Source organism: Orbicella faveolata, unplaced genomic scaffold (genome assembly GCF_042242905.1).
Source record: "Orbicella faveolata isolate gen_17 unplaced genomic scaffold, um_ofav_v1 contig_2, whole genome shotgun sequence".
Taxonomy (NCBI): domain Eukaryota; kingdom Metazoa; phylum Cnidaria; class Anthozoa; order Scleractinia; family Merulinidae; genus Orbicella; species Orbicella faveolata.
In genome coordinates, this window is record NW_028301547.1 from 8,500,001 (window position 1) to 8,518,248 (window position 18,248).

At 38.6% G+C, this 18,248-nt stretch overlaps 2 protein-coding genes across 3 annotated transcripts; both read right to left on the reverse strand.

The window, feature by feature from the left end:
- Positions 1-3,332: 3,332 nt before the first annotated feature.
- LOC149111829 (uncharacterized) lies at positions 3,333-8,493 on the reverse strand. Its single transcript, XM_089290457.1, has 2 exons — positions 4,145-8,493; positions 3,333-3,637 (listed from the first exon to the last, which is right to left on the reverse strand). Exon 1 carries the CDS (start codon positions 6,685-6,687, stop codon positions 5,890-5,892), a length of 798 nt encoding a protein of 265 aa, XP_089146583.1. The 5' UTR covers positions 6,688-8,493; the 3' UTR covers positions 3,333-3,637; positions 4,145-5,889.
- An 814-nt stretch (positions 8,494-9,307) lies between these two features.
- LOC149111830 (uncharacterized) lies at positions 9,308-17,185 on the reverse strand. 2 transcript variants are annotated; one of them, XM_089290453.1, is made up of 5 exons: positions 17,059-17,185; positions 14,154-14,440; positions 12,464-12,692; positions 11,630-11,751; positions 9,308-11,184 (listed from the first exon to the last, which is right to left on the reverse strand). In XM_089290453.1, exons 2-5 carry the CDS (start codon positions 14,424-14,426, stop codon positions 10,972-10,974), a joined length of 837 nt encoding a protein of 278 aa, XP_089146579.1. In that variant the 5' UTR covers positions 14,427-14,440; positions 17,059-17,185; the 3' UTR covers positions 9,308-10,971. The 2 variants fall into 2 exon arrangements, with proteins under 2 accessions (XP_089146579.1, XP_089146580.1); XM_089290454.1 differs by lacking the exon at positions 17,059-17,185 and adding an exon at positions 14,516-14,595.
- Positions 17,186-18,248: the final 1,063 nt, after the last annotated feature.

Below are 18,248 nucleotides of genomic sequence, written 5' to 3' on the forward strand. Positions count from 1 at the left end.
GAATACCCTAAACAGGTTTCAATTGTTGGTTTTCAGTGTCACGCAATTCAAAATAGATCAAAATCAAAATCAAAACCAGTCAATAGATAAACTCCAGAATCTGGGAAATGAAAGAAGGTAAATATGCAAAGAATCTCGCCAAAATTCTGGTCACAGCAATTTTTCTTATGCGAGATATGCGGAGAAATTTTTTACCCAAATTTATAGAGATTTGTATGGAGACGCCATGCTGGTGCCCATCCGTATGGGCACCAACATGGCGGCCGGAAACCAACAGAAACATCTGTCACTGAGTTTTGCTACAAAAGCGTGAATTTATCCCTCGAGAAACTCTAAAACATTAAAATAATACTTTTTCTAAGACATGAACCGTTCAGACAGCCAAGTTCCCCGAAATAAGTCATTTTTTTTAACCATCATGACAGCTCTCTAGGCCGTCATGTAAATGCAAGATTGGATTTAGAATTAATGATGCATGTACTTTTTGTAATGATGAACCTGAGAACTTATATCACCTTTTCTGTGAATGCCCTCAGTCCAAGTCGTTCTGGACTGATTTCGAATCGTACTGGTACCATCTATCGGATCAGCCAATCCTTCTTTCTGCACAAAAAGTTTTATTTGGAGTTTTATCCAAACAATGCCCTTTTTCAAATTTATTAAACTATTTCATATTAACTGGACAATCATTTTTGTGGGACTGCAGAAGAAGCCACACACTTCCTAAAATTCAAGGACTGCAATCAAAACTTAAGATTAAATATGAAACTGAAAAAAATATCAACAAGAAAAACTTCTTTGAAAAGAAATGGGTGCTCACTCCAATATAATTAATTATGCCCACCTTATTTTATTGCCTTTTTATTTTGTTGCTCATTGCTTTAATATGAATGTAAGTAGCATCAATAATCATATTATTTTGTAAGTAGTGTAAGAAGTGGTATCGTAAATTAAATAAGTATTCGTATTGTTTAGTAAAGTAAGTTATGCAAAAAAACAAAAACAAAAAAATGACTTTGGATGACTGTAGATGTCCTAATGGTTAATATTATTGGTTTATACCAAAAAAAATCAAATTTAAAACATACATTTTTTGTCACCACATGAACCTGCTTAATCTTATTCATCTGGAAAATGGAAACCCTCGAACTGGAAGTCATCTTCAAGTCCTGGTGGAGGAAAGTGTGCTCTAATGCAACACACTGCACATGATGGCAAAGGGACTCTTATTTCTTTGCCAAGAATACCCCAGCACCATCTGACAAGTTGACGATAGGCTATGTGCCTGTTAAGTTTATGTTGGGGACCTTCATAGGACTGAGAATACTGCTGCTTATATTGGTACCAGGCTGTCTGCAGCACCCATCTGTTGAGACAAACAGCTTGGAAACCTGGATGCTGAGTTATACAAACTGGGGCTTCAGCAACCTCCCCCATCTCTACTGCCTCCCTGTTTTTGTCGCACATTTGAGGAAGCTCTGAACAGCACGTACATTCCTCATTTCTGTTCAGTATTTGGCAACTTCCACATGTACACCTAAAGTAAATAAGCTTTGTTTGACTTGTATTTAGTGCACAGTAAAAACATAAGAACCTACCCCAAACTTTTCAGGATAGCTTAGAAGGTTCTTTGTCATTTAATGTCTGAGAATCCGACCTAGTTAGGTATGCAACAGGTTCGGTCAGTAATATTTTCTTTATAGATTAAAAGGGGGCTGAAAACCTATCCTTTTGTAGAAGAATAGCAGAATCTAATCTGAAATTACAAGATTTTGGCGTTCTGATTGCGATAGAAAAGTTATTTGTTTCGTTTCAAAGGTAACGATGGCAATCGTTCCTTTTCTAAAAAAAAGTAGGTTAGCTTAAAAACTATGTTTCATAATCTTGTTACGGTTCTACAAAAAATGGAGTATACTGTGTTGTTGATAGGAACAGGGATTCAATATTACGGAATCTCGGTACAATCGACATTTCTCCAGGACGGTGATTTTAAACTGGTTTAGTAAGGTCTAAAATATAGCATAGCATTGGATATTGCCTCTCTAAATGCTTGTGAGATCACAATAGCTATGAACAAAACCAACAAAAACATGCAAGAGGGATTTTATTTTTATTTTTTTATTATTATTGTGTTTGTTTGCAATTCTCGAGCTCGCATTCACTTGGTTGAACCAGTTCAAGACTTTTTGGCTAAACAATTTGGTAAACATACATTCGATAAAGGACTGCTCAATTGAATCTTTATCTCCGAAGTATAGATATTCATCGTCCGCCTTAATACCAAATCTGAATAATTCTTTCTTAGTTACTATCGTTCTATGGATTAATTTAAATTGAAACTCTTTGAGTTTAGTTTCCTTACAAATATTTTTTAGTTATTTAAAGATCTTAGTCCACACGTCCCTTTTTAAAGAGAGTTTTTCGCTCCAACGTTTAGGGCCCGTTTGATCTTCGGTGTGAATCTTGACGTTAAGCAAATTATAAAAGTCCTTTGACTTAGCCTTGTGCAGATTAATTTGTATCGATTCGTTGAGGGAAAAGATACTATTATTTCCGGTAAAAAATGATTTGTTGATGATGTCGGAGCACTTGGCTAAAGACCTTAAGCGTTCCGGAATAGCACTAACAACTTGATGATACTGTAAAAAATTGGATTCACAGGAATATTTGTCACAAAACTCGCGGAATGTTAAAAAATTGCCACTTTCATCCAATAGGTCATTAATTGATAGAATAGCCTTTTTAAATCATTCACTAAGGAAAATGGGTTTCCCGTCCACCAATATATCTTTGTTATTAAACAATACTAACTCCTGCTTTTCATCATGCGAGTAAATAGTTTTTAATTCGTTGAAGAAGTCTAGTATCTTCTTATAGAAGGGTGGGAGATCTTTCGAATAATTTGTGTCGTAGTTGCACCTTAGTAGAAAGTTTAACCCTCCCTTTCTTCTGAAATAGTGCTCTGGAATAATACACCAATTACTATTGTCCGAAGTCCGCAACAGTCTCGGGATCCAGGCGAGTTTTAGGGCTTTTAACATAATATCAAAGTCGGTCATGCGTATTCCACCGTTGTCTGGATCTTGGTAAAGGCCTGATCTTTTTATTTTATCTTTTTTGTTTTTCCAGAGGAACTTATAAGATTTTGTTCTTACAATTTCCACAATTCCTTTGGGAACATCCAGATTAGAGGCCGAATAAATAAGTTGCGATATACCCAAGGTTTTAATTAACATGGCTCTTCCAAATATCGTCAAGTCCCGTGAACTCCACATATCCAGCTTAGTTTGCAACTTTTGGATCTTTTTGTCGAAGTTGAGCTCGTTATTCTCCTTAATATTATACGAAAAATATATCCCCAATATCTTAACGGGGCTGTGGAACCATTTTAAATCCAGAGGCTTACTTCTATTACTTTTCCATTTCCCCAACCAAAGCGCCTTCGTTTTCTTTACATTTAGGGACAGACCAGCAATTCGTTCGAAATCCCCAACAATTTTCAAGGCCATTTCTAAAGATTCTACGTCCGCATAGAATAGAGTTGTATCATCAGCGAATTGGGACAGCTTGATTTCCTTACCGAAGACTTTGATTCCTCTCACGTTGGAATCCTGACGTATCTTATTTGAGAGTACCTCTCCAGAAAGAATAAACAAATAAGGGGAGAGTGGCCAACCTTGTCAAACTCCTTTTGATGGTTGAAACCAACTGGTTATAAAACCATTGTTTTGTACCGCACTTTCTGTGTTCGTGTAGAATATCTTAATCCAGCGCTTGATGTCACTACCAAAATTAAAATGGTCTAGAGTTTTCATTATAAAGGGCCATTCAATCGAATCAAAAGCTTTACGGAAGTCTAGGGAGGTTAGAATGCCAGGTAAGTTTTGTAGACTCGTATATTCCATTATGTCACTTATAATTCGGATATTTTCCCCAATGTATCTCCCTTTTACGAAGCCTGTTTGGTCAGAGTGGATCAGGTTTGGTAGTGTCGGTTCAATGCGTTTGGCTATTGCTTTTGCCGCTATTTTAAGATCAGCATTAAACAAAGTAATCGGTCTCCAGTTTGAAAGATCTAGGAGTGACCCGTCTTCTTTCGGAACTAAAGTAATTATTTCCCTTCGTTGTGAAATAGAGAGTTCACCTTTCTCGTGCGCTTCGTTAAAACTTGCTATTAAATCGTTTCCTAAAAGATCGAAAAAACAGGTATAAAATTCAACGGTAAATCCATCTTCCCCCGGTGCTTTATCATTCTGAAAGGTTTCTAGTATCTTTTTGCATTCTTCGTAGGTAAGTGACCCTCCAAGGTTCCTTGCCCGTCCTCTGAAAGCTTAGGCGATTTAACATTTTCAGAGAATGTGTCATAAGCAGTTTCAGAAAAGGTTAAATCCGAGGTATATAGGTTTCTATAATAATCTTCAATTTGCTCTAGAATCAGTGTCTCGTTGCGCGTAATAGAGTCATTTTGTAATCGAAGTTCACTGATAGTTTTTTTGTTGTAATTACTTTTTTCAAGATTGAAAAAGTACTTTGTTGGGCGTTCACCATTTTCCATCCAGCGACATGTTGCTCTAAACATTGCCTGTTTTCCTTTTTCTTCGTAAATTGACTTAAGTTGCGTTTTCAGTCCGTCATACTCCCGTAGTACTCCATCGATGTAAGGAGAAGAAAAATTATCACAGATAATAACATCAAGTTGGTCTATTCTACGTCTTAATTCCTGTTCTCGGTTGCTGATACATTTTGCTTTATTTTTGGAAAAGGAAATAGTCGCAGATCTGATTTCCATTTTCATTAACTCCCAAAAGAGCCTCTTATCCGTCACATGGCTATAATAACTGCACGCGTGAGCGTATGTATCACGAACCTTACTCACATACTGCATGTCATTCAATAGGGTGTTGTCAAATTTCCAGAGTCCTGGTCCCCGAGGAGGTTTGTTGGGCCAAGATAGCGAAATATAAATTGCGTTATGGTCAGGTGCGATAGCATGGTAAATTTCCGAATTCTTTACATCCCTAGAGATATTTTTTGCAATTAAGAAAAAGTCAATCCTAGATTTAACTTTAAGAGATTTTTGATTCGTACGTGAATTTGCGTAACTTTGGATGTCGCATTCTTTGAATATCCACTAAGTCAAACGTTCCCATCGTTGTCAGAATGAGATTACGGTAACTGGACGGTTTCCACGGTGCACCTCCGATCTTATTTTTTTTTTGATAAAGTACAATTCCAGTCTCCCCCGACAATTAGCGAGGTGAGCTCTGATTTATCGATTATGCAATTGTTGAGCTCTTGCATGAATTGGAGTTGATTGGCCTTGTCATTAGGTGCGTAAATATTGCACAGTGATAGTTTTTGTCCATTAAGAGTGACTGTAATAAGCACTATTCTGCCCGAGTCATTGGCATAAGAATAATCAGCTTTTGGTTGTACAAAGGAATTAATTAAAATACACACACCTTTACTATGCGTGGTGCCATGTGAGAAAAATAGCTCGCCACCCCATTCTTTTCTCCAAATATTTTCATCGGCTCGTGCTGAATATGTTTCTTGTAAAAAATAAATGTTTGCTTTTTGATCTTTTAGGTATGAAAATATACTCCTCCTCTTGATTTGATCTCTGATTCCGTTCAATGATAAGACGTGAAATTTGGACAAACTACCCGTATTCATATTACACGATAGAAAAGAAAAAAAGGAATTAAATTACGAGAAAAAAAAATACAAAAACTCCCTAAAGTATAAACAATCCAGACAACGCACACAGACAAATACACACAACAACACAAAAGAGAACAACTAAACCTTTTTGCAAGTAGGGTAAAGAGATAAGTCACAGTTCCAAACAGAGTCCGTCCCCTCTCCCAAAATAATTCTAAAAGCAGGCTACAGATTCTCGAGGTCCTCTAATTCGATGATTTTGATGGGTTTCCCGTTCGGCGAAGTCTTCACGTAAATTGTTCCGTCCATCGACCATGCGCTCAATAGTTCGCCGTCTATACTTTTCTCGTTAGCTCTCGACATGATGCGGCGACGATAGGAAGTTAAGTTTTCGTTGATGAAGATCCTTGTCGACTGTACTTTCGTTGCGTAAGAGGACTCGGGGAAGAGGTCGGCCAGTTTGACGTGTTTAAGTTTTGTTCTAGCTCTGTAGAGATTCGTCTTGGCTTTGTGACTAATAAATTTTGCAATTATTGCTTTGTTGCCCCGAGTATTTAATTTATGGGAAATTTCAATCTCATCGGGGTTGACAGGAACCTCTAGCGCTTCTGCTACTTTTAGGGTGGCCTCTTCTGTGGAGTTGTACGCGCTTTCTGGAATTCCATGGAATTCAAGAGAGTTTTTCCTGGTATATTGTTCTAAACGGTCTTGGAGGTCGTAAAGCTCTGCTATTTCCTCTTGTTGTTCATTTATTCTTTTCTTCGCATCGTCGAGCTCTTTCTCCGTAGCTGCAAACTGCGTCCTGGCTTTAGTGAGTTGTTTCTTGAGGTCCACAATCTCACTTTGCTGTTTGTTTACAGTGGATTTTAGTTCTTTTACGTCTTCGCTGATTTTCTTGTTTTCTAATAGAATATTATTGACTGTGATTTGCATATCTACCAACATCTCTCTTAAGTTCGTTAGACTGGGTTCTTTGTTGTGGTTTTCGGTGGTTGGACAGACGACGATCGAATAGTATCCCATGATACATCTGGTTTAGGCTTATATTATCACTGCGTACGTGACGTCATCATTCATTCCACGCTCTCTGGATGAAGCCATGGCGTGCTTTCACATTTGTCTGGATTCCGTGGCTTCTGATTTTAAGAGTACCTAGTTAGTTTATATTCAATGCGTTTCAAAGGAGAATTTTGCCGTTACACTGAAGGGTTTTACTTGTGTTCCGTTGGTCTGTCGAGAAATACATATAAGCTATGTAGAAAGCATCGACGAACGAACAAGAGCTCTCGTTCCTGTGGTTGTTGTGAATTCGCCTGCGGACGAATTATTCGCTGGGGTAAGAAGCCCTGTGCTGATAAGAATAAGTTACAGCAGGTACATTTTCCGAAGAGAAGTTCAGGGGTTTTCTGATTTTTCTTTTGACATTTCTTGTCTGCTTCTTAGCAGGCTAGTTCCGTGTTGTGCCGTTTGCTGCATGACATCTCTTGATTACGGCTTCATTGAACTATTGAAATTTACGAAGTTAAACACTCCGTTATGAAGGCTAGTTATCACTGCTGAGCATTTTGCAGTTTCGGAAAGAATAGTAACCAAAACACCTTCGAAAATAATCATTTTGACTCTAAACGATGACCAAGCTCGGGAACAAAGCGCCAAACGAACTGAGACTTGAAGCAGACATTCACACACGCAACACTGGTAATTGCACTGGTATGTTACGAAATTTCAGTCCACTTCGATCGCTTGAAAGGTCATAAAAATGTGGGTACTTCTCGGTACCTCTTCGCCAAAAATCATTATTATGTCTATATTTTGTGGCGTGATGCCCAAAAATCAAAGACATCAACATACTGTGCAAAGAAAAGCGAATATTCACGACCTTGTTACGGGTCAACGAACACTTTGTGATGCGAATAGTCACAGAACACGATCAACGACAAGAATACTATAATAAGGCGGCGCTCTTAAACACTTACAAATAATTATAATCGCGTCAAAGATTTAAAGAATGCACTTTTCTAACCTTTTACCGCAATAAAAATAAGAAATAGACCGCGGAAAAAACCACGTTATTTCACGCTGAAATCCATGATAACTTCGATGTTGCGTAACGTACGTAGAAAATTGCATCATGGGATACCATTCGATCGTCGTCTGGTGGTTGGAGGTTCTGTTGCGAAGGTTTCGCCTTCGACAGCCGCCATGTTGGTTCGCTTGGAATCTGACTATCCTTCTTCAATGGAGCCACGTTCACCACGTTTATGCTTTCGACCTCTTCCAGTCATATGATTGTATCGTGGGTCATTCCCTGCGCGTTAATACTAAAAAGATTGATTACTTTCACATTGAAGGGAAAAATATTGGGGACGTAGACTGCTGCATTAAAACGCGTGCCTCGCGCTACGTCCACGCATGCCCTCCACCCTTTGATCTTCACAGCATCTCCAAAACATCAAACGCCGTTTAATTCATGCTGTGCCACGACGGATCGGTTAAATTGCATTGTTTAAGTTAAAAAATATATCTAGAAACTCTTACAAGTCTGAATTTCTGGTACGAGCATTTTCGTCGTCGCGTTGATGCTCCTCTTCTAATTCACAACCTTCTTCCACACCTTCTTCGCTGGAAGACAACTCTGGTTCGAATCACATCTTGAGGCATATTTTCATCGTCTATAGAAAGACTTGATTGAGATGAATACAAAGAGGTTTCGTCGTCAGACATTTCGAAGCGGCTGAAACTAAACTGGCTCAATATACTCAATTCGGCTCGCTAAACGCCTCAAGCAAAACAAAAGCGAAGCGATGCGGCATCACGATCTGACGTCACATCTTAATCCGCTGGCCGTTTAAGCTCCCGCGATAAAAAGGAAACATGGCGCGTGCAATCCGAAGCTTTGGATCGATTTTTTCATAAAATCATTCATCGTCGATATAAATTATCGCTGTCAAATTGATCAATCCTATGTTAACATCAATACAAAAAATAGTTAAAATTAGCCTTGGGGTCCCCTTTAATAATCGTTACGAAAGTAATAAATTCAGAAACAAGAAAAATATGGAAAATATGGCCCGCCCGGCAACGCTCCCCATGGTTATACGGGTACCTCGATTGTAAAAATTGTTCATTCGCGGAAATACCTGGTATTCAGTAGTTTCAAGGTTCACATGCAGCGAGAAATTTGACTTGCTTATTATAGTTTCATTATTTGTTGATTTTTTGGCTTTGATTCCTGTAATCGCATTAGCTTTTAGTATCAGTTACTTGGTTGACGTCCAACGTTTTCGGCTTAACTATTGTTAGTTGGACAAAACATGCTTTAGCAATCTGCCAAGCTACTTGAATGCAGGGTTGAACTGGTCTGTGTCACGTGAGGGCAAAAGGACTTTCCCTCTTTCCTTCGTTTAAAAATATTTCTTGACAATGCCTGAACAAATATGGTGAACACAGTTTTCTTTTAGTAAATATTCATTAACAAACGGTCACCGTGGTTTAATTTCTTTAACTACCATTTGTTTGCTTTAGAAGTTTGGTTAATAAGATGAATACAGCAGTTCCATATTTCGTGGCCTTTTTTATATATTCTTCTAAGCCACAGCGTCAACGAAAAGATAAACGTGTCTGTAAAATAGTTTACACAGTATATCGTAGAGCGCATTTTATTCTTTAATTCAACAACAACATACATAAGTGCATTACAATATTGATACATTGTCTATACCATTTGCATTCAATACAACTAAAGTGACGTGACAGAGGTCTTAAGGTAAACAATGACACAGATAAATCACCAACCCTGAACAAGACCTAGGCAGTATACACTGAAAAGATTGCGAAATCCTTTCCTTTCGTAAAGAGGAAGGAAAAACAAAATAAATGACCCTGTGAACAGGCTCCGGCTGGAAGGAGCTGGAAGGGTCTGACCGCGGCTGCAAAGGTTGAGAAGAAACTGGGTGAGAGTGAAGTGGCCGATAGGGGAATGGGGTGGAATAAATGATGCAAGAATAAACCAACAAGATAACAATTCGGTCAGTTACCATGGGATTACTGAAATGGATTAAGAACAACTAGTTTAAACTAAGAGCGAAACGTTTTCAATATGCGTCCATCCTGTAGCTTCTTTATTACTGCAAATTAACGTTGCCCGCGGGTTGGCTAATTTCCAGCCCACCACCGAAGTTTACATCAGTTTTTCGGAATCATCAAACGACTAGAAGAACATGTATGAGTATTCCTTTGTTCCCTCATGATTGAAGTGCTAAGTTATCGTACTTAGATCAGAGCTTTCGTCAACATACACTTGATGGTACCTTATGGACTTTTCCAGCGATACGGCGAACATTTTGAATTCTATTGTTTGAAATAGCCATTATGGGATGCTTAGGGGGCAAATACATGCTAATTTACCCCTCTGAGCACCGCACAATAGCTATTTGAAACAACACAATTCAAAATGGCCGCCGTATAGCCCAAAGGGTCCATTATAGTCTTAGGCGAAGAGAGCATAAAATATATAACAGCCAAACTCTTCCATGTAAACGAAAACGAAGGTGGGGCTGACCAAGGCCCTCTCCTCTTCGCAGTTTACATTAAGTAGAAAGCCTCGGTGCCATGTTAGAATTGTGATGTATCAAACGCGGGCTTCATAAGAAAAAGGCCAGTCTGCCCTGTCGGAACCGCCCTATTCGAAGTTAAACATGCTACACCACAAAGTAACCATATTGCGCGCCCTCCACGAGTCAAATTACTTGACCGTCCGTGAGTTCTATTTGTTTAGTTTTCCTTCCACTCATGGATCATGAGAAAAACCACAATCTCTTGCACTTGATTTAAACTTAACAGCTCAATTTGTTTAATTAAATTAATTATCTAATTCTTATACCTGATAACACCCATTTTACCTGATCATAATCTCTTGCCTTTTGCCCAGTACTTGACAAACACAGCGTTTCGTATTGCATTGGGAAAGTCGCTAGAGGTGCTCAGAGTTTAAAGCCAACGAATAAACTACTTAACTACATATTTAAAAGAAAGAACACGTATATATGTACAAGTAAACAACTGAGACAACTACATATATTGACCTCGCTTTGCAATGTTGCTAAAACTTACAGTTACAAGTACTTGTACCAAAACCGAATAGCCTGCAGCTTTAGTTAAAAGGCATTTAATTTACATCAAAAGTTAGAACGTGTACAGGTAATCAACTCAGAAAACTACATCTATTGATCTCGCTTTGCCGCGACTTTTTTTAAACTTAAGATGCCATGCATGATCACCGGAAATCCCTCAGCCTTAGTCCATCCATTACTTTTCCGTACTGATTGGTGTAGTGGGGTTATACTTATTGACAATGAACAAAGCCTGTGGATTTGGATAAAAAGGATCATCCATTGTTACGAGCGTTGCATTCCTATTGCCGTCACTTCCCAGATACAGCGTGGAATAGGGTTTGCTTCTGAACATTGTCTGGCCCCAGTAATAGTCGGGTACAAAAATGGAACCGCTTGTTGGAGTCGACTAAAATGATAGAAAAAACAATAACAAAAATATTACAAGCTTAATTAGTTAGAGGTCAGCACCCATGAAACATGAAAAGAGAAAAATACAGACTAAGGATAAAAAACGAAATAAAAGTTCTAACCCCATATGCATCTTTATTGCAAAACGGATGAATTGTCAGAACAAATTTGGTCTTTTGGTCTTTCTTAAAATTAAGGCCTTAAAGTAAATTCTTATAAACGTTTTCAAGTTCGGTTAAGGTGCACAGAAGCAACGTTATCGGTTCTAACTTCACTAAAAAAAATCTTGGGAGTTCTGACGCCTCAAGCTTTATCACACTGGGGGAAGAGATGCATGGAGCAAGCCAGATTACAGTACCCTGGTTCAATAGTAGGACAACAAGACTTTTCCTAATCGTCGTCGCCTCAAGTGAAACGACTTTTTTTAAATCATAATTACTTACGCTAACAGTGACTTCTTGACCTTCCCGAGTTGAAGTTATGTACAGGTAACCGTTTGGTGGCCCGTCACCATTGTACACTAAATGAAACTCATTATCCCCTACCGATTTTGCTTGTATCATCGCTGAAAGAAAACACATTTATTACGTACCATATTTATTTATTTTTTAGTGTTCCAAGTTTAGGACATAATTTAGCTGTTGCTGGAAGTAAATCACGGGCCGGGTTGCGGATTAGCGAGAGTGTTAATTTCAGCGTTTGTCACTTTTCGGTGAGTTTTTCTGATTGTACTGTTTGTCCTTCAGTTTAGAGCTTGAGTAATCTCACAAAACACAAAACATTATAACAAGCGCTAGCCATCCAGGTAGCGTTCACCGGCCTTCGAACAACGCGGCCCAGAAAGATTAGAATTACGTAAGAGTACTGGTGTAGAAGCCGCAACTAGTGTTAGACTAATTGAGTGAAAGAATGCGAAAGAAAGAAGGTGTCCTTTTTTAAAACTTCTAAAGATACTGCGTGCAATCCCCGTGAGCTATTCCAGCAGTGTCACACAGAGTAAGTACCCAGAGTGGTTGTTGATGCCACCAGGACCCAGGCTCCCTTGTCTCCGCTTCTCATTAAAGAAAAATAAAATAAAATAAAATAAATAATAATAGTAATAAATAATAATAATAATAATAATCGAACTATTACTCACTATCGTGGCTATTAATGCTACCATTGCAAGTTACTTTCTAGTCAGTAGGTCAGATCGGTTTTTGTTAATGCTACCTGGTCTCAGCTCCTTTCTCGCACCTTCTCACAGCGAAATTGAATGTTTCAAAAAATTTACTCACTATCGCTGCTAGAAAAGCCACCACTGCAAGTTACTTTCTGGCCAACTTTCTGCATCAAGCCGTTGCTGACAGGGTTCCAGAAGCGATAAGGGACATCTTTCTTGATGGTGTGAGGTTTCAAATCAGGAGGAGTTGGTCCCTGTGATTCCGTTACCAGATACCAAGGAATCACAACGTGACTTGGATAGAAATGAGAAGAGCCAGCCTGTCCATGGCAATTGCTGTGTACCTGCAATTTCACAAGTATATAAGACACAAAGCAACGTATTTCAACGCCCCTTCAAACTACCTAGAGGGATTTTCTAAGATTTTTTACGATAAAAGTTTTTTAAAGCTGTAACGTGTTTTCCTTAAATCCATTGTAGATTATCCCCACATCTGATCTGACAGTAGCCTAAGGCCAGATTTTAGTTTGCTGTAGATAGCTCTCTCTCTGTTGTTGGTGTTGTTGTTGTTATTGGTTTTGTTGTTGCAATATTCTTCAAATAATCGATTGCCTGAAACAGGCTAATCTGATGGAAGTACAAGCCAGACAATTTTTCCTAGCGTGGCATATCTAAGAGAGGGTGGTAACATGTAGGTGTTGTTTGGAAGAACGTATATCAAAATAGCTTTGCTTTTAATAGATAGCCCTCGGTTTGCTCTCAACAAAAAGGCACATTTTGTAAAGGTCTTTACATCATCAAACGTTATATTATTATTATTATTTTATTATCATATTAGCTACTTTGGATCTTGGCCTTCATTAACTCAGCAAATAGTGCAAACCGATGAAGATTTAGCACACGGCGATGAACGAATCTTCAAACGGCACTAACTTGCACGCGAAGACTCGAGCAAAATAAGAATTCAGTCAAAAAAGCCTAAATTTGGCTCCTATCTCAATGTCAAATGACAAATTTTCAGTTTCACTCTCTGTTTCAGCTTCAGAGCGTAAATCGTCTTTTTTAAATTTCTGAAGAAAACTCTTCAAGACGAGGGGCTGGCATCATACAATCGAACTGGCTAACCCTCAGACGTACAGGCAAACTCATACCCACCGTAATACAAAGGGGGATGGAACTCTTCCCCTGGGATTTCGTTCTCTGATTAAGGCACAGCGGAATAAATATACATTGAGTAGATAGCCCTGTGCATGTTCGACAGGATGACAACATTTGGTTGATTTGACGTCATATGACGTGAAATGACAGCATTTGACCCGCCATCTTGCATTTCACTATTTTCTTAGAACATTCAAGAAATAACGGGGGGGGAGGGGGGGAGAGAATAAACAAAATCAAACCTAGTTGCAAATGGAATTTAAAAATTCATGAATTTCTGCAATTTGATGAAAAAAACTGCGAAAAATAGAGAATTATGACAAAAAAAGTTGATTCTTAGTAAGACCTACATGAAATTTGCGGTTGCCAAGGCAACACCAAAAAATCATGGACACACAATTGACATATCAAAATATTTGGGGAGAGCAAATGAACAGATATTGGAAGTTTCAGCCTCTCGGAGTAAACCTTCTTGTCAAAGCTTTGAGAAAACCTTCTGGGGGTGGGCTGGCATCCACTTCCACCCTCCCCTCCCTCGTCCGCCCTCTTTGTACGTCTGATGGTTAAAACGTCCTCATGCATTATCAGGTGTATCGTAAATGAGTCTGCTCTCAGCTGAGTCCCGACAGTGTCGTCAAATAACTCACCTGTTTTTCTTTTGTAGCAACAGTTATCGCCTTTATTTGGGCATTTTCCTCTAGTTGTTGGTTGTTTCCAAGGTCTACGTAATCTTTAAAGGTTTTATCAAGTACTTGGAAATTGACATTCGCAGGTGAGATATCATCTGCCAACACATCAGAGAACTCCGAGAGGAAAAGTGAACGCAATTCCTTGACTTCCACGCCTTTCTCGTAGCTCATGATGCGCTTGTAGTCACCGAAAGTCACATGCACCTTCCTTGATTTCTTGGACGCCATCATCAAATGCCGTTACTCTGTAAAATAAGTACGTTATTTCAGAATCTGGATCCTGAGTACTGAAACCTCGCGAATAAAACTCATGGGGTCACCTTTCATAATTTCAGTTAATGTTCCTGTTTACATACTTTAGCGTAAAGCTCATCTGTTCTACTTTTAATTTTGATTAGGCGCAGCACAGGAAGTTTTAAGCCCATGGCTACTGAAGCAGAACAGCTTAAGATTAGTAATGGATAACACGATATGAGTTCAGGTATATCACTTGCCAAAGTCTGAAATGTGCATGAAAATCTAGTAGATTAACATTACTTTTACTACAGTTTAAATATATTTGAGACACGTTTGTTTGTTTCTTTGCTTGTTTCTTTTAGGTTTTGTTTTTCTTCTCTCTCTTTTTTTGTTCCCTAGGCACTTTGGTGGAATGTATTTCACTGACATTCCTAGGTTTAAAACAGGAAATTTCACAAAAGCCAATATTACTAAGTTAATTAAAACGCACAAAACTCTGTGATCTGGCTGATTAAAGATTACTCTCACCAGACAAATTTCACGCCAGACGAACGACGATAAGGTCACAAAAATATTATTTATTCTGCTATCCCATTAACGGTTTATAATCTCAATTTTTTTTTTCTTTAACTGAATTCCATTTTCTGGGGAAAGACGCCAGCCATAATTACATCAGCCTAAATACACCACTCCCCCCTTCATCGTCTATCCAGCAATCTCTTCCCTTTCCTCAAACGTCATAGCTGAATTGACTGACAGACAGCTGGGGAATTAGAAGTACCGGAGATAATTATTCGATCGTTCGTTTCCTTTCGTATTTCCTATCTTTCCAAGAAGCTTAGAAACTTCCGCTTACCTATAAGTTACTATTAATCGACAACTCTACCAACATTAAGTAACATGCTATTGCTTAGGCGTGTTTAAAACACGAAATGGCAAAATGGTGAAATGGCACTTTGATTACATATTTTCGGGTGAAGTTCATCTGTTCTATTTTTAGTTTGACTAGGCGTAGCACAGGAAGTTTTAAGGTCATGGCTACTGAAGCAGAACAGCTTAAGATTAGCAGTGGCTAGCACATGAAATCAGGTATATCACTTAATAAAGTCTGAAATGTACATGAAAATCCAGTAGATAAACATTACTTTTACTACAGTTTAGATATATTTGAGACACGTTTGTTTGCCTCTTTTCTTGTTTCTTTTAGGTTTTGTTTTTCTTTTCTCGCTCTCTCTCTCTCCCTCCCTCCCCCCCCCCCCCCTCCCCCCCACCCGTCTCTCTCTCTCTTTTTTTTTGTTACCTTGGCACTTTGAAGGAATGTATTTCACTGACCTTGCAAATTTTAAAACAGGAAAGTTCACCAAAGCCAATGTTACCGGAAGTTAGTAAAAACGCACCAAACTTTGTGATCTGGGTAGTTAAAGATTACCCCTACCAGGACAAACACATTTCACGCCAGACGAACGAAGATAAGGTCACAAAAATACTATTTATTCTGTTATCCCATTAGCGGTTTATAATCTCTCTTTCTTTTTTTCTTTTTTTTTTTTTACTGTATTCCATTTTCTGGGGAAAGACGCCAGCCATAATTACATCAGACTAAATACACCACTCCCCCCCCCCCCACCTCCCCCCTTCATCGTCTATCCAGCAATCTCTTCCCTTTCCTCAAACGTCATAGCTGAATTGACTGCCAGACAGCTAGGGAATTAGAAGTATTGGAGATAATTATTCGATCGTTTGTTTCATTTCGTATTTCCTATCTTTCCAAGAAGCTTAAAAACTTCCTCTTACCTATATTGCTTAGGCGTGTTTAAAACACGAAATGGCGAAACGGTGAAATGTCACGTCCATTAGCACAAATAGCACTCCGGTTAGCCTAAATAGCTTGCAGGTTAAAGCCTAAATATCACTGAATCGACAGTGGCTAGCTCTCAATGCTAGTAGGGTTGCCCCTACAAACACCCGTAGCCCACATTGATTCTCTCTCGTAGTGCCATGTCGTCATGTCGCCATTCTGGCATGCTTTAAAATTGTTTTCGGCGAGAAAGCGTTAATTAGTGTATACAGACAAAACTGAGGTTTCGTGACGTAGTCGCAGATGTATGACAAATGCAGCGAAATTTTACTTGGCTGCATCTGGGATCCTGAGTCGGATAATTTTCCAAATGTAGAGGTAAACTACATTCTAAAGTCTTTATGGTAACCGCCATAGATTTTGTCGATCAAGCCTAGTTTGTTCTTTATGTGAGTATAGTTGCCCTCCCGGATGGGCGACGAATCCAACTACTTAGCAGCATAATTTATTGTCACTCTTAATAACTTCATGATCGGAGCTTATATATGTATACTTGATTCGTCCCCCAATCAGTAAAATTGTTTGCCGAGTATCTTAACGATACAGAATCTATGATTGTGTGAATTTTTGTCTCTTGTTGGGGCGTTCTGCTTTCAAAAGGGAGGCCGCAGTCATGATAAGTTATATTGGTCACTGTTGGCTACTGTTGTGTTTTGTTTAAAATAACTTGCTAGCGAAATACTTGAAACACCTGAAGAGCCGTATTCATTGTCTCTATAAGCCACACTATATCCTATTAGCTGACTGCAGTAAATATCTATGACTCACCTGGAACGATTTGAGGGACCAAAGTAACGGGTCAACGATATACTAGCACTCTTAACAACAAAAGTGGTCACCTTTATGTAGTTATATTCGCTACACCATTAAATATAACTTTAGCTTAATGCTATATGCGATGAAATCAGTGAAGTGAATAATCAATGCTGCATTCTCCGCCGACCCAAATGCGCACTGGCATCCAAACAATCCAACGACCTGTCCCTCAAAAAGTGGTTGCATTTTTCTTAATAAGATTTGTTTTTCAGATGTAACTTCTTTTTTCCTTGTTTTGAGCTTAAATTTAATCTTTTCGTCATGTAAAAGCAATGATAAATAGCTCAATTAATACAGCAGGCCAATAGGGCCTTAACATTCTAGTTTTGTTGTCACATTGAAAACATCATAATTTCCTTCTTCTGAACTAAAAATTTAAAGAGCCATCCTCATGCTTGCGTTATTTCTGTCAAATTATAAGTAGAAGTCCCACTTTGGGGGGCTTTTTCCTGCACAACAAATATTAATCACCATATTGATTCAATATCCATACATTCTCTCTCTCCGGCATAGCGTGGCGGCACAGGGACGGAGGAGTGTGGCGGAGGAGGGGGTGGAGGGGTTGGAGACCGAAATATTGGTTGGATTTTAGATCCTTTGCGGAAAATTTGGGCTTACCGCAGTTTTATTTGCCCTTACAAGTTAAGAGACCTAGTCATCAAACTCTTTCATCTACCCAGCTACCAAAGCACCACGGTGTTTTCTGCTTCTTGTCTTGTTTGTTTGTTGATTTGTTTTTGTTTTTGTTTTTGTTTTTTTTGTTATTGGCTAGAAATATTTGAGTTCAGTTCTGAATGCTCTAAGGGATATCAAAACATTATATTCACACTGCCACCCCACAACTTAACAAGGCGATAACGTGTTTGAGTAAAATATGGTAGAAAGGTGGTTTGAAATTTGTCTTCTTAAAATGACTGCAAAGCATAATTGACAAATTTAAAAAACCTAAGCTGGATTTAGTTTCTGAAACTAGTTTAGGTAGTGTGAACATGGTATAGCACAAACAAACAAAAAAAAACTCAAACTGAAAGAGTCATTGCACTCTCAAATATGACAAGTCGTTTTACTTGTCTTGAATAATAGTCATTTTACTCTCAAAGATTCTTCTACTTCTTGCACTATCAAAGTCAACTTATACGCTA

Excerpts from the sequence above, each read along its gene's own strand:
- LOC149111829 (XM_089290457.1), bottom strand. The coding sequence starts at position 6,687 with ATGGGATACTATTCGATCGTCGTCTGTCCAACCACCGAAAACCACAAC.
- LOC149111830 (XM_089290453.1), bottom strand. The coding sequence starts at position 14,426 with ATGATGGCGTCCAAGAAATCAAGGAAGGTGCATGTGACTTTCGGTGAC. Across the intron at positions 11,752-12,463 it reads TGGCTTTTCTAGCAGCGATA|CGATGATACAAGCAAAATCG; the intron begins GTGAGTAAATTT and ends GTTTTCTTTCAG. Across the intron at positions 11,185-11,629 it reads GTCAAGAAGTCACTGTTAGC|TCGACTCCAACAAGCGGTTC; the intron begins GTAAGTAATTAT and ends CTATCATTTTAG.